The sequence below is a fragment of the Mastomys coucha genome, unplaced genomic scaffold (genome assembly GCF_008632895.1).
Source record: "Mastomys coucha isolate ucsf_1 unplaced genomic scaffold, UCSF_Mcou_1 pScaffold23, whole genome shotgun sequence".
Lineage (NCBI taxonomy): Eukaryota > Metazoa > Chordata > Mammalia > Rodentia > Muridae > Mastomys > Mastomys coucha.
The window spans coordinates 68,617,036-68,632,212 of record NW_022196906.1 but is presented as its reverse complement, the minus strand read 5'-3'; the positions used below and the strand labels follow the sequence as shown (position 1 = coordinate 68,632,212).

Below are 15,177 nucleotides of genomic sequence, written 5' to 3'. Positions count from 1 at the left end.
TTCATGATTTAATGGTTTATAAAGTGGATAAGTAGGCACTTCAGAGTCACATTTTTTATGTGTAGATAATACCGGTCAGTTTGTAGAGTCTTAACTTGTATTTGGAAATACGTGTCATCACTGTTAGAGCTGTGGTGTTGGGAAAGATGCTTAATGATGTCCGGCCACACAACCGGAGTAGCTAAAGCACACTCCCCTACATTCCTGTACACATAGACCTTACGGGTAGGGGTGTGTCTGAAGCACAGCCAGCGAGTATACTGTGGCAGCCGTCATCATCATCCTCTTTTGCCCATTAGCAATCTCTAGGAGTTGTGATAGCGAGAAAACCAAGCATATTTTGTAAGCATGGAGTCAAGTAGCCGAAAGCTCAAAGCTAGGATATGATCAATACCAAGAATAGATATTTGCCAGTAGCATGAACATCTATGAATCTTATTAGAAAAGCTATTTATTGATTATTTATTGATGCATGCTTTCTTTCTTTGTTTTAGTGTTGAGGACTGAAGCAATAGCAATCACATGCTAAGCAAGTATTCTACCTCTTGAGCTATATCCGTAGTCCAAGGCTGTTCTTGATCTTGATCATTATTTCCTTTGCTTCTATAAATTAAATAATATATGTTAACATAGGAATGAATTGTTTCCTGTTTAAACTTATACCCATCCTCATTCATCGAGAAAAAAACTGAATCCAGTTCTCTTTTGCAATAACTTCTTTATGTTCTCTATTGCCTCAGTTAAAAGGCCCTGGGAATTGTTGACTAATTATGCTAAAACTTTACTCAAGTTGTTGGAGTACAGGTTCAAGGTAATATTTGTGGTAGTCTTGATGGGAAGAAAACAAATATCTCTCTATAAAGATGCCCCCATGTTGCCTTCAAGCAAGAATGGGTTTTCTACCCCTGAATGGTTAGGAATTCTTTTGTATCTTAGAGGATTCAGAGGAAATAACTAAGTGAAAGTTATCAAATTGAACTGAAGTCTCTATAATTACAGCTGCCCTTAAGTCTAGGAAATTGAAATGAATTAACACAGATGTTTTCTCCCATGACTAAGAGCCCAATGGTAGAATGGCCAACCTGCCCAAGTTGGCAATTAAACCGTATCTGAAGTCTTGTCTTTCATAATGACAAATTCCTCTACTAAGTGCTTAGCTTTTCCAGTATCTGCTACAAGAAATGAGAATTTATTTGTTTGGTAACATAGATAGTTTTAGAATTACCCTTTAATTAGTGAGAAATTTCTTTTAGCTAATCGTTGTCTTTCTGCCCTGTATCAAGAGACTCCAACAAAAGTCATTCTATCTCACAATGCTAATCATTTCTTCCCTCGAGCCTTTCAGATATTCCAAATCCTGTGTATGCTGCTTAATTCCTTCCTACTGATATAATTTTGAAGTCTATAGCTATATGAATGGTAATTTTGCCTCAGTGACATACTACAGGGCCTGTTTTTGCAAAGCATCAGCTTTCAGATCCTTATACATATATACTGTCTCATATAAAGCGATCTCTTCAGTGCTCCCTTGGTACCAACTTTCTACAGTTAGATTCCCTAGGAAACCAACCATGAACTAGATAAGCGCAGTGTATCTTTTGACTTGTGTATATGAAAACCTGATCCACAGAATGTTTGCAATGGAGGTCTTAATGATCCTACTACAGGAAGTGTTGATATTCGGACTTTCCCTGTAGTAAAGAAAAAGAACCAGGCATATGAACCTCCACTTATTAGTCACTGCCTCTAGGCTGCCTCAGGAAAGAGAATGACCACCCCCCTCCACACACCGGGGCAGGAAGCTGCATTTTTGGAGAGTGACTCATAGAGTGAGCCCTTGGGGACCAACCAGTACTCTGGAAAGTCAGAGAAAGGAGTAACAATCTTCAAGGAATGTTCAAGTGACCCAACTTAGTGATGCCAGGCATCTCTGCAGTGACTCTGGGAGACAGGTTCATAGAGGCTGACACTAACTTTACAGGGTTCAGAAAGTGTCCATTCTCAGGGGTGTCACTTATTTTTGCTTCCTTCAAAACCAGAGGAATTTACTCAGAAGACAGTCTCATGTGCCTTTGAGAATATCGGGTGTTTAGAAAATTATCAGGTTGTGCACTCAGTGCACTGTTTGCTGTGGTTATTCTCAGACATCACTGAGGCAAGCACTGGCTGATGCTAAGTGTGATTTAGTTTTGAATTGAAGAGACTTTGCATGTATACACAAGTAATCTGTAACAAGATTTCCTGAACACCTGAATTGAATGCTTGAATTCTTCATCAGGAACTTGTATTAACTGTCTTATAGAGAATCCGATGTCTTTATTGAAAATTTTAAAGGAAGTCTTGCTATTAGGCACTTTGAAGTAATGTCTTTTGGGATTTCCTTTAAAAGCATCCTGTAATTTGGGAAAATGATGAAATTGCCACTTTGTGTAGTGACACTAATTTAAATTTTAGTAATGAGCGGCACACCCATTTTTGCTTGAGTGCTTTAAAGCATAAATACTTGGCTTTCATCCAAGATTTAGAATCAGCTGAACTTCTGTTGTGTGAAGAGAACTGCCCTGGACTTAATACTCTAAAGCAGAAGCTGGGAGTGGACAATGTAATTATGCAAGCCTTTAAGATCTGTGCTATGCAATGTTCATTAAAATTTAAAATTCTTACTTTTAATACGGAACAGGCTGCATCCAGAGTTACACACAGAGCAGTAAGTGGAGCAATAGGAAGCCATATGCAGAGCCAAGTGCAGAAGCCCAGGGTGGTAGTTAAGTGAATGTATGGTTTTCTTTCAAATCTTCATTTAGGATAACTCATTGTCCTAATTTCACTTTTGTTGCTGTGATAAAATGCCTGGACAAAAATCTTAAGAGGACAAAAAGGTTTATTGGGCATAAAATCCCAAGTTACAGTCCATCACTGCAGAGAAATCAAGGCAGGATCCTAAGGCAGAGAGTCATATCACATTCACGAGCCTGGGGAGAATCAATGCATGTTAATTCTGGTGCTTAGCTAAGTTTGTCTACTCTTATGGGGTTCAGGATCTCTTGCCCAGGCAGGGGTGTTGCCCACAGTGGTTGGATCTGCCTAAACCAATTAACAATCAAGACACCCCCTCACAGACTTGCCCACAGTTCACCCTGATTTAGACAGTACTCAGAGAATATCTCTACCAAATGATTCTTGTTTATGTGAAGTTGGTGAATAAAATAAACATCACACCCTTACAGGGCTATTCCTGTTAGATCATGTTAGTGTCTGTCAGTGTACTGATTCTTCTTTCAGAAAGACAAAATAGCCAATCGCTTCCCTAAACATGTGATACTGTGGGGGTCACCAAATTTTCTGTTACTATAACCAAACAATTGAAGTAGTTAAGTTTATACAGAGAAAAGAACTGTTTTGGCTTACAGCTTAGAGCTATTTTAGTCTATGTCAGCTGTCCCCTTGGCTTTGGTCCTATGAGAAGGTACTTAGTGTGTGAGGAGGACAAAGAGAAACACAGGGGACAAAGACAGAGGAAGGATTATGCGCATCTTCTCTCTAGACACTTGATGTAGGGAGGGGTGTGGTGGGGTTGCCCTCTCAGAGGGGAGAAGGGAGGGGGAAAGAACTCTACAAAGAGGGGGGACCAGGAGGGAGGCAGCATTTGTAATGTAAATGAATACATGAATGAATATATAAATGAATAAATAAGTAAATAAATACATAACTTTTAAAAAGAGAGATGAAGGAATTCATAATTCTATTCAAGTCCACATGCTGAATAACCAACTATACATCACTCAAGGAAGCCAGCCTATAACACATGGGGACAGCCACAGCACAGTATTCTGTGCTCTCACAATGGTCATATCTGTGACTTTGTCACATTGCACATATAGTCTTTTTGATAGTTCTTAGGAAAGTATTTGTTAAACAAACATGACTCTTCATCAGCTCTGTGAAGACATTTTAGAATAATTGGACATTTGATCTTTGATTTTATCCTGTTCACTCACCATCTGCTTTGTCCTAACTTACCCAAGCTTTGCTCCCTCTTTCCAATCCATGTAGCTCTTTATTGGCTGTCATTGGCTATCGGCAATGCTGTCCTCAGCCACTCTGGTTTTCTCCTCTGTAGTATTTCAAGGACCCTATTACAAAGCTTCCTGAGCAACACTTTGGCTAATGCCACCTGTTCATGGAGCTTTCTCTTTCAGATGGGTATTGTAAAATTACCCTCATCTCAACTCTGCCTTCCTGACAGACCGGAGGAAGTACCTTTGAGTCAACTACTTTCCAAATCACCACAAACTTTTCTGTCAAATTGATGGACTATGTTTATATGTCACTAATATTTATGTTTGGAAGAACTAAATTTAAGAGAGTTTCATTGTGTAGTAAAGACTGGTTTTAAAATCACTGTGAACCTCCTGTATCAGACTCTTGAGTGCTGGGATTACAGCTGTGAGCTTCCATGTATGGTGGAAATTTTATGCCATTTGTATCATATGTCATATATCATTTGTGTTTGTATGCAAGTCTGCATCTACATGTGTGTATCTACCTGCCTGTAGATATCAGAGTTCAGCCTTGAATTTTTTTAGTCACCATCTTGTTGTTTAAAATGAGATCTCTCCCTTCCACCCAGAACTCAGCAATTATGTTAGGCTTTCTGGCCAGTAAACCCCAGGAAGAGAGTCTACTTTTCTCCACTGCTTTAGCTTTGGAATTATAAGAACATGCCACTGGCCTTGGCTTTTTTTTTTTTCCTCATGTGGGATTTTGGAGATCAAAATTCAGGTCCTCAATGCTTGCACAGAAAGCACTTTACTGGCTGAGTATCTCCTCAACCAGGGAAAATTGTTTTCAAGTGGCCTTAACATTTAGTCTACGGTCTTCACTATCAGGGTGCTGTTGTTGAGGGAAGTAGAGACTTTCATGCTCTGTTGCTATGGGGATTCACCATAACCCTAATTTCAGTGAACTGTGGCTAAGGCAAAGTCAGTGTTGAAGAAAAGTCAGTTGGCTGGAGAGCTGCCTCAATGGCTAAGAGTACTTACTGCTTCTGTTGGGGATCTGGGTTTCGTTCCCAGCATCCATAATGCAGCTCATAACCACCTGTAACTCTAGTTCCAGGGAACTCAGTGCTCTCTTCTGACCTCTGCGGGTACTGCATGCATGTGGTGCACATACCTACATGCAAGCAAAATTCATTTATAGTTTAAATTATTTTAATGATAACATATAATTAATATATCTTTTAATATACATATTAAAGTTTTAAAAATAAATGTCATGGATGAGTAAGTCCAACATGTCTGTCCAGAATTAAGATAATAGAATAGTAATAGAACGTCTGAAAATCAGGGAACAAGCTCAGGCCCCTGGGCCAGGGTCAAGGTCAGAGTTGAGTGAGTCTCATGGTCATACCCAGAACCTGGGGACTGGGGAGGCAGCTGGTCTACATTTTAACTAGCCCACTTTCATTGTCTCCCTTCTTCTCCATGGAAGTTAACTGTGAATTCCCAGCTCTCTGACTTTCATGCTTTTGGTAAGAACCATAAAATCATGTCTTGGCCTGAAAATGCCTTAACTCAGGTAAAGATCTAACCATGAATTGCTGCTTCGTTTAAAGGTTAATAAACTCTTTAGTCCATGTGGATTATCTAACTTGAGTCACATTGAACAGTTCTCTTACAAAATGAATTTGTTAACCAATAAGAATGATTCATTAAGGCTAGTTTCAGAATTTTCATATCTTAATCCAAATCTGGAGCTCAGAGCCAAGGGGGATATGGCTTATTAGTTGCATGATCTAGCATAAATTTCCCAAAGCTCAACATCTTAGCTTCTTTCATACAAATATTATGGAAACAAAAAATAAGATAAGTTTTATAGTGGTTGGTATATAGTAAGTAATAATTAAACGTTAACATTAAGACCTCCCAAAGCAACAGCCCAGTGTTTTAATCTTCAACTATTCTCTTAATTCCTACTCTCAAATTTCATTATGTTATATAATGTGTACTATGAAATTAAACATAACAAAAGAAAAGAGTATAGGGGAACCCTTGAATAGCAGTAATTGAGAATTAGATGTCTATATGCTGGCTCTATCCCCACCCCCATCACACACACACTTATCTCTAGTTGCTAGTTTTTTACTCGCCAGAATGTCATTTTATTTGGAGTAAACTGAAAATCAGAGCGTGTATACATATATATATATATATATATATATATATGTATATATATATATATATATATATATATATACACACACACATACATGTGTATATCTTAAAGGCTGGGTCAGCACTACAGGTACTGATCGTATAAGCTGACCAAGGACCAGGCTATCTATATGTTTTACTCAACTGTCTGTATTTTGGCTACTTTTCTTCACTTTGAATCTTTGCCTTCGTCATCCATGTTAATAGGCGCAGTTATGCCTTCTTTAGTGTCTCATTGTGGATTATTGTGATAATTTAAGTTTCTGGAGCATAACACATGCTCATTACATATCAGCTTTCTTTCCTACCCCAGTTATGTGTGTCTCAAATGAGTCTCATGGATAATTCAACAGTGCTTTTCCTGAGGCTTCTCTGGTTCTATGATAAAAGAAAATGGGGAAGAGGGACAGGGGACAATAGTAACTGGGAAGGTGAAATCTCAGGAGTGAACCATGTGACCGGAGATAGGTGCTAGGATTTCTTTCCATCTGCTTATGTAGGGTGTCTGTATCCTTTTCATCTCATTCTTCAACTTAAAAGGGTCTGAAGTTGCATCCCACATCTGTCTTGGTCTCATTGGATACCCCTGTAATCTAGCTGCTTCTCCTTTCTTGCCACTACCTTTCTCTGTACTAGCAACAGCTAAGAGTTGCTGGGCTGGGGGCTCTGTGTTCAGACATTGTTGTGAGAACTTTGCATGTGTTAGTTCATTAAAACCTTACAGTTCCCTGAGAGGAGAGAGGAGATTATGTTTCTACCCCAGTTTCCTAAATGTATAAGCTCAGGCAGAGGAGAAGGCTGGCAGCCCTCTCAGGATCACACAGTGGGGAGTTTAAACTGGGATTACCATGCAGGAAGTCTGTATCCAGGACAATGCAGGAAGCTATTGGCAGTTACTGCCTTGACACCAAATGGAACTTAACCTACATTTAAGACTGTCAAGCTCCTCACTCAGTTTCCCCACCCACTGGTCCCTGTTGTAAGTATTTTTCACAGGCCAAGGGAGACACTCTTCTTTGGACATAATAGCCTTTGTGCCTCTGGTAGCTGGTCTTCAGGTCAATTTTTTAAATCTTTTATTATTAAATTGGTTGTTTTTTAAAATTTGTTTTAAAATCTTGGCAGTTTCTTACTTGTGTGAAAACAATGTAGCGTTTTCATATCCCTATTATCTTATAGCTTTCCCATGCATGCTGACCCCTTCTTCTTCTTAATCTAGTCCCACTCCTACTCTAAAGTCTGTGTGTACATGTGTGGGCATGTATGCATAACAGAAGCACATACATAGATACACAAGTGTGCATTCATGACAGTAGTTTCCAGAAGGAGCACAGCTGTGCTCATGGTTGCAACAGCCATGTCACATCCAGAGGACAGCATGTTCCCACTTATATTCCAGTCATACCATGTTCCACAAGGTTCGCTGGACCTTAGAGATGCCACGTTTTGGACAGAACACAGACAGTTGACAAATCAGTGACTCTGAGGCCATCAAGATGCTTTGGATTTTCTTGAGACAGATTCTCACTTTGTTCTGGGTTTTCCTGGGGGGAAGCCACTATGTATCACAGCTTAGCATCTGACAATGATTCTCCTGCCTCATCCTTCCATGTTCTGGAGTTATAGGTATGGCCCAGTATGGCTATCTTTCTCATTGCATCTTGTCTGGATTGCTTGGGCCAAGGTCAGTCCTTTTTGCTCTCTTTGACTTTATTATTCGACTTGTGAGTTAGTGAGTGTGTTCTTCCATTTATGCATTCATTCATTTAGCTGATGTGGTATTGAGAATATGATGTGGCAAGCAATATAAATAGTTAAAGCTAAACGGTCCTTGCTTGTCAGCAGTTCGCAGTCAAATTGGAAAGGCAGAAAGATGCATAGGTAAAATATTTCATGTAAATAGGCATTGTGAGGCTTTCTTAATGAAGATGCATTCAAGGTTCTATAAGAGCACAGAGGTCTACATACCAAAATCCAGGAATAGCCAGACTGAAGCTGATCTTTGCTAGGTCTAAGATAAGATTGACATTTTGTAGATATTCATAAGAGATGTGGTGGAAGGGCAAGTCAAAGGAACCAGGGACATAGAGAAAAGCTTAGAAAAACTCACAATACTGAATCGAAAATACAGTAATCAGTGAACTGTCCCTTGAATAATGCTGTTGGGGCAGTAAGCTCCTGAGACTGTCAGGGTGTTTTCAGTAGTAAGATTTGCATATATTAATTGTATTGGTTTTAGAGAAATGTTGTGTTTGAAAGAAGAGAAAAATTAGCATTACGAAGATATAGTGGAGTTTTCTGTCCCTAGGAAAACTGTCTGACATAAGCACCTAGGTGAAGAAAACAGTAGAGATTCAGTCTATGTTCACTTGGCTCTCTGTTTCTAGCATTGTAGTGAGCCAAGACACTATGGAGGTATGAAGTGAGGGAGGAGGAAGGTGGTCACATCACAACTGTGAGGAAATGATAATAGGAAGGGGCCATGGCATCATATAGTCAGCTAAATTATACAGCCCACTGACCTGCTTCCTCATATCAAGCCCTACCTCTCATTATTCCCTCATGCATGCGTGCTTTATATCCATTAATAGATTATAGAATATAGGCTTTATATTAAGTCTGAGCTCTCAGAGCATTGACTACTGAGGTACAGATAAACGCAGGGCTATAACAACCAAGCCTCTGTATGGTTGGAATACAGAGGAAGATGATTCCTCAGGGCAGTTACAGACACAAGCTCTTAGGTTGTTTCTGGTGGGACAGGACTTCCATTTGGATGGTGTTTCTTCTAAGTATTCTCACCCACAGTGACAATTCTGAATCACAATGAAAGTCATGTAGTCCAGGTGTGAGAACATCAGACACAGTCACAGATTTACTGCTTTTATGTCAGCAAAGCACAGACATCCGTGTGTGGGCTTGGTAAACTTAATATTTTAGATTGAAGAAACTGGGAGAACATCTCATTCCTCTAAAACTCATTGAAAATGATTCATGTGTCCCAATCTAGCTTAACTTTCCTAGGTCTTTTCTTTATAAGGAGAGATCACAGACACGCATTAAAAAAAGTTTTTGAACACATTTCATTCAAGAGTCAACTTCTCAGCACCATTTATTAGTAGAAAATAAATCCTAACTTGTAATTGTGAATGAGTCAGAAATCATCCCAGAAAAGAGCACCTGCAACTCTCAAGGTGGGAGTCCTCTAAGGCTTGGACATCTTTAGCCTCTCCCTTCTCTCTACATCTGCTCTCCTGCCTTCCTCATTCATGTACCCCTTCCCTTGAGAAGCTTGGCTTTCTGCCATAGTGTGTACTCCCAAGTCCCCGCGGTGCCTGACTGAAGTGAAGCTGGAGGTGTTCCAAGTGGAGGGAGGCAGACGCCAAAAAACTACATGAAGATTATGATGTATCCTTTAGTGAATTACACTAGGCTGTTTATCTACCCAAATACATTCTTCAAGAACAAGCAAAGACTTTGGTGTTATTGTTATTCTGAGGTATATTTCAATGATAAAATACTCCACAAATCTTTTGAGAGTCTGTCATAGAGAAGGCAGCGTGCCATGCAGTCAGTGGCTTTGAATGGGGACTTTTTCTTCCTGTTGTCTGAGAAAGAATCTGTCATTAAGGTGTCATGGCTGTCCATCAATCACACTTCAAAAACAAATCGCAGGAAGAAATCTGGCCAGTCCCTTACTGATTGTCTGTATGCTTGTTTCATCTGTGGCACAAGTTTATTTGGTGGCTTGAGAATCCAGTTCTGATGCTGTTCCTAATAAGCCCAAAGGATGAATTTTCAGCCACACTGCTGGGAGGTTGCACCAGTCGGTTAAGCTGGCAATGCTCTCTCAAGCCTTGGACCTTTACGTTTTGCTTCTAGCATCTCTGGTTTTAATGCAGCTGTACTATTCCTTTTATTGTCTCCACTGCTCAATTTAATATAATCTTAAAATATGTTTTAACTCATGATTGACCAGTCATATTAGATGTCTATGTTGATCTCTTAGTGATTATTCACCATTGAAAATAGTTGCTAATTTGGATTATTCTAATCTTTGTTTAAGGATGCTCAATTATTGAATTCCTACAAGAACAAAAAGTTATTTCTAGTGTAATAATTCTTGACTGCGTGGAAAAAAGTTTTAACAAACATGGAGCCTATAAATATAGTAAATTTGGAAAGTCTAGGAAGTCTTGGAAGAATATAGTTATTTCCTTATATTTCTGCTAGTAAGTGTGAGTTTAGGAAAAGATATGGAGCAAAGGATGGCATCATGACCATGTTCAAATTACCATTTTATTAACTTTTAAAAGTAATCCTAATACTTTCTGTCACCATATCAACTGAAATAAATAATTTAGGAAAGGGCATCATACAATGAATGCATTTTGATTTAAACTCTGAGAACTGCATTCCCTTTTCTGCAATTTTGCACCCATTGCATATCACAAATACCTTGGGAAACGTTAGAAATGGGAAGAATGTGGACTTGAATTCTAGTACTCATTACAGCGTTCCTTCCTTTTCAGACACATCATGAAGTTACATGGATGTGAAAGAGTTATGAAATCTCCCTTCCAGAAAGGTGGAGGACCTGGGCTGGTGGAGTCCACAGACCCTTGACCTTCCAGGAAGCAACATCCGCTTTCCTGCTCCTTCTGGTGATTGATGACACTGGAGAACAGCGATGCTGGCCTTGGGTTTACAGACCACCATCCCAGTGCCTTGTTCACGTCCTTGGATTAGAAAAGCTCACACTCATTGCTCTCCATGGTGGCCAGTCTCTTTAAGAGCTTGATTTTAGCTTATATACATAAGCTTTGCAAAGGAATGTTTACAAAGAAATTGGGAAATACAACCAAAAAGAAAGAGAATTGTCAGCAGAAAAAAGATCAAGATTTTCCAACTGCTGGCCACACCAAACCCCCTAAATTGTCAAATGCCCTGAAAAGCACTGTAAAAAAGATTGCAAAGTGCTCATCCACCCGTAACTTCTCCATAGAAGACGAAGAAGGTCACAAAGACTTCTCCCTGTCACCCACATTCAGTTACCGAGTTGCTATCGCCAATGGCCTGCAAACAGCTGTGACTAACAGTGATGAGGACCTGCTTCAGGAGCTGTCTTCCATCGAGAGCTCATACTCTGAATCTTTCAATGAGCTAAGGAGCAGCGCGGAAAACCAGGTTCAGTCAACACACACCATGCCTGTCAGACGTAACAGGAAGAGCTCGAGCAGCTTGGCACCCTCCGAGGGCAGCTCAGATGGGGAGCGCACCCTCCACACCTTAAAACTGGGTGCTCTGCGGAAACTGAGGAAATGGAAGAAGAGCCAAGAGTGCGTCTCCTCAGACTCAGAGTTGAGCACCGTGAAGAAAACCTGGGGCATAAGAAGCAAATCTTTAGATAGAACTGCTCGGAACCCAAAGACAAATGTCTTGGAGCCAGGGTTCAGCTCCTCTGGCTGCATTAGCCAAACCCATGATGTCATGGAAATGATCTTTAAAGAGCTTCAGGGTATAAGTCAGATTGAAACAGAACTTTCCGAACTCCGAGGGCATGTGAATGCTCTCAAGTACTCTATCGATGAGATCTCCAGCAGTGTGGAGGTAGTCCAGAGTGAGATTGAACAGCTTCGGACAGGCTTTGTCCAGGCTCGCAGGGAAACTAGAGACATCCATGATTACATTAAACACTTGGGTCACATGGGGAGTAAGGTAAGCCTGAGATTTTTAAATGTGCCTGAAGAAAGACACGAATATGTGGAAAGTGTGGTGTACCAAATTCTTGTAGATAAAATGGGTTTCTCTGATGTCCCAAATGCTATTAAAATTGAATTTGCTCAGAGGATAGGGCAGCAAAGGGATTGCCCAAATGCAAAACCTCGACCCATCCTTGTATACTTTGAAACCCCTCAGCAAAGGGATTCTGTCTTAAAGAAATCATACAAGCTCAAAGGCACAGGCATCGGGATCTCCACAGATATTCTAACTTACGATATCAGAGAACGGAGAGAGAAAGGGGTGTTGCCATCTTCCCAGACATATGAAAGCATGGACATGAAGTTATCCACGCCAGAGCCCAAAGCCAAGAAAAATGCTTGGCTGTCACCCAATGACAGTGACAGAGAGCTGGAGTCAGACCTCAGCAGAAGCAGCTATGCTGATTCTCCAGCAAAGGGAAGTTCTTCTAAGTCCAGCTCAAAGTCACACAGTGCTCGGTCTAAGAACAAAGCAGCTAACAGCAGAACATCACAGAAGTCAGACTACAATAAACGGCCCTCCCAACCGCCAGCATCAAGTACCCCAGAAAAGGAAGCACATCAGTATGTGGAGGCCACACCACTCTGGCATTCACAGAGTGACTTCTTCACTCCTAAACTTAGTCGCTCTGAATCCGATTTTTCCAAATTGTGTCAGTCTTATTCAGAGGATTTTTCTGAAAGTCAGTTTTTCTGTCGAACTAATGGGAGCTCCCTCCTTTCCTCTTCTGACCGGGAACTTTGGCAGAGGAAACAGGAGAGCATGCCTCCCTTGTACCACAGTCTTCAGGACCAGGGTTTGGATGAGAATATTCCAGCAGTGCCAGGGCAGGGTGAAATTGAGAATACAGAAACAATAGACAGTGGTATGAGCAATAGCATGGTGTGTGCATCTGGAGACCGAAGCAATTATAGTGGTTCCCAGCTCTCACTGCACGAGGACCTGTCTCCATGGAAGGAGTGGAATCAAGCAGGGCAAGGAACTGATGATGTTGGCTTAGATTCATCTACCCAGGAACCTTTTGACTATGATACCAACAGTTTGTCTGACCAGCAGCTGGATATCTCTAGCAAAGACCTAGATGACCTTGGCAAGTGCCACAGCGACCTGCAAGATGACTCTGAAAGCTATGATTTAACCCAGGATGACAATTCTTCTCCATGCCCTGGATTGGATAACGAACCACAAGGCCAGTGGGTTGGCCAGTATGATTCTTATCAGGAAGCCAATTCTAATGACCTGTATCCCAACCAAAGCCATCCATCCATGATGTATCGAAGTCAAAGTGAATTGCAAAGTGATGATTTGGAGGGGGCCCAGCCCAAGTCCTGGCACAGTCGGCTAAGCATTGACCTTTCTGACAAGACCTTTAAGTTCCCCAAATTTGGATCTACTCTTCAGAGGGCAAAGTCAGCCCTGGAAGTGGTGTGGAACAAGAGCACACAGAGTCTCAGTGGATGTGAAGACAGTGGCTCTTCCTTAATGGGGAGGTTTCGGACATTATCTCAATCCACTGCAAATGAGTCAAGTACCACCCTCGACTCTGATATCTACACAGAACCCTATTACTATAAAGCTGAGGAAGAGGAGGACTACTGCGAACCAGTGGCTGACAGTGAGACAGATTATGTTGAAGTGATGGAGCAGGTCCTGGCTAAGCTAGAAAACAGGACTAGTATCACTGAAGTAGATGAACACATTAAAGACTATGACCACCCTTCCTATGAAACTCCTTATGAGACCCCACAAGATGAGGGCTATGATGGGCAGGCTGATGACATCATTAGTGAAGGAGAACTGGAAGCCTTAAATGAACCAGCAGTGGAAATGGAATTAGCAGAGGATGACAACCAAAACCTCCCTGTAGAGCCACCAGAGGTCATGAAGCCAAAGAGAATCCGACCTTCCTTCAAAGAGGCAGCTCTAAGGGCCTATAAGAAGCAGATGGCAGAACTGGAAGAGAAGATCCTGGCTGGAGGTACTCAAGTTTAAATGCTAAGTTCTGTGCTATGTGTTAACACTTACCAGGACAGTGGTACGGGGTGGTGTAGGCTTTCCTAGGATAAGAAATCCACCTGCTGTTAACTCGTGCGTATGTATTCTGAGAAGAATTTCATTTTGTTCAGAAAGCTCTCCCAAAAAGAGATTCACAAAGAAAATGGAAATAGATTTCAGATAGTCCTTATTGAGATGAGCCCAACTCTAGGCCTGTACATAGTAGATCAAGATTTTTGTCCTAGGTACAGGAAATCATTGGGAAAAATAAAAGGACTGACTGGCTCTTAACCAAGCAACCTGGCACTCATGCCCTGGTTCTACTGGGTTCATAGGGATGATGAGAAAGGGGTATTTAATTTTAAAAATTTGGAGAACACAGAGAGTCAAATATAAACATTCCTAGGTAAAACTAGAGTTTAGAGTCTGATGTTACAAAGCCAATCCCAGCCTGTGGATGACTGCCAACTTCTTTTACACAGACTAACTAAGCTGAAAGATGCAATAGGGCCAGGATCCCAGGGCACCCCAGAGCAGACAGAAGTCATTCTTTGTGTTAATAAGAGGTGGGGGTGGGGAAGTTTCCTCAGGAGTGGTATAGAAGTTACGCCTCAGTTAGAAAATGAGAAGAACTGATCTATTTTTCTTAATTTCCAAGGGGAACAATTTTCAATGTGAGATTTCAGAGCTGTGGATAGATATGAGTTCATTGATTTTGTTTATTAACTAAACCTCATTTGTATATGCCTCAATTACTTACATTATATTTTATTTGCATATCTATCGTACCTTGGGATAGCATTTTAAAATCTCATTTTAAAAACAAATTTGATAATTTGTTCTCTGATTATAGTGTTAACATCTTTCACTAAAATATTTGTTCTATATATTTTCTAAAGGCATATGTGTATGTGATCAAGTATCAATCTGCTATTCTGAAATTCTGTTATAGAATAATTTGTTTAGCTGGTAGCTGATTGTGGCTTCTTTGCCATCGAAAATTCCCAACTGACTACTTTCTAACTATAAGGGACAGGCTACAGAGAGCAGTAACCTTTATCATCAAATGGTACAAGACTTGAAATAATCATCTTTCTCTCCTTCAAAAGTCTTACCCTTAGGAAGTGACACAGCCTGTGTATTTAAAGGAGAAAAGATATAACTATAGAGGGTAGGGAGGTACATTGCCTGGGACTTTGTTACT

General features: G+C 40.6%; 1 protein-coding gene across 1 annotated transcript in view; it reads left to right on the top strand.

The window, feature by feature from the left end:
* Window positions 1–15,177, top strand: part of Unc13c (unc-13 homolog C) — a 465,433-nt gene that overhangs the window by 20,435 nt on the left and 429,821 nt on the right. The window contains exon 2 of the mRNA XM_031344063.1: window positions 10,748–13,956. Coding sequence (XP_031199923.1) covers window positions 10,989–13,956 — 2,968 coding nt within the window. The 5' untranslated portion in view covers window positions 10,748–10,988. The remainder of the gene's footprint in view (window positions 1–10,747; window positions 13,957–15,177) is intronic.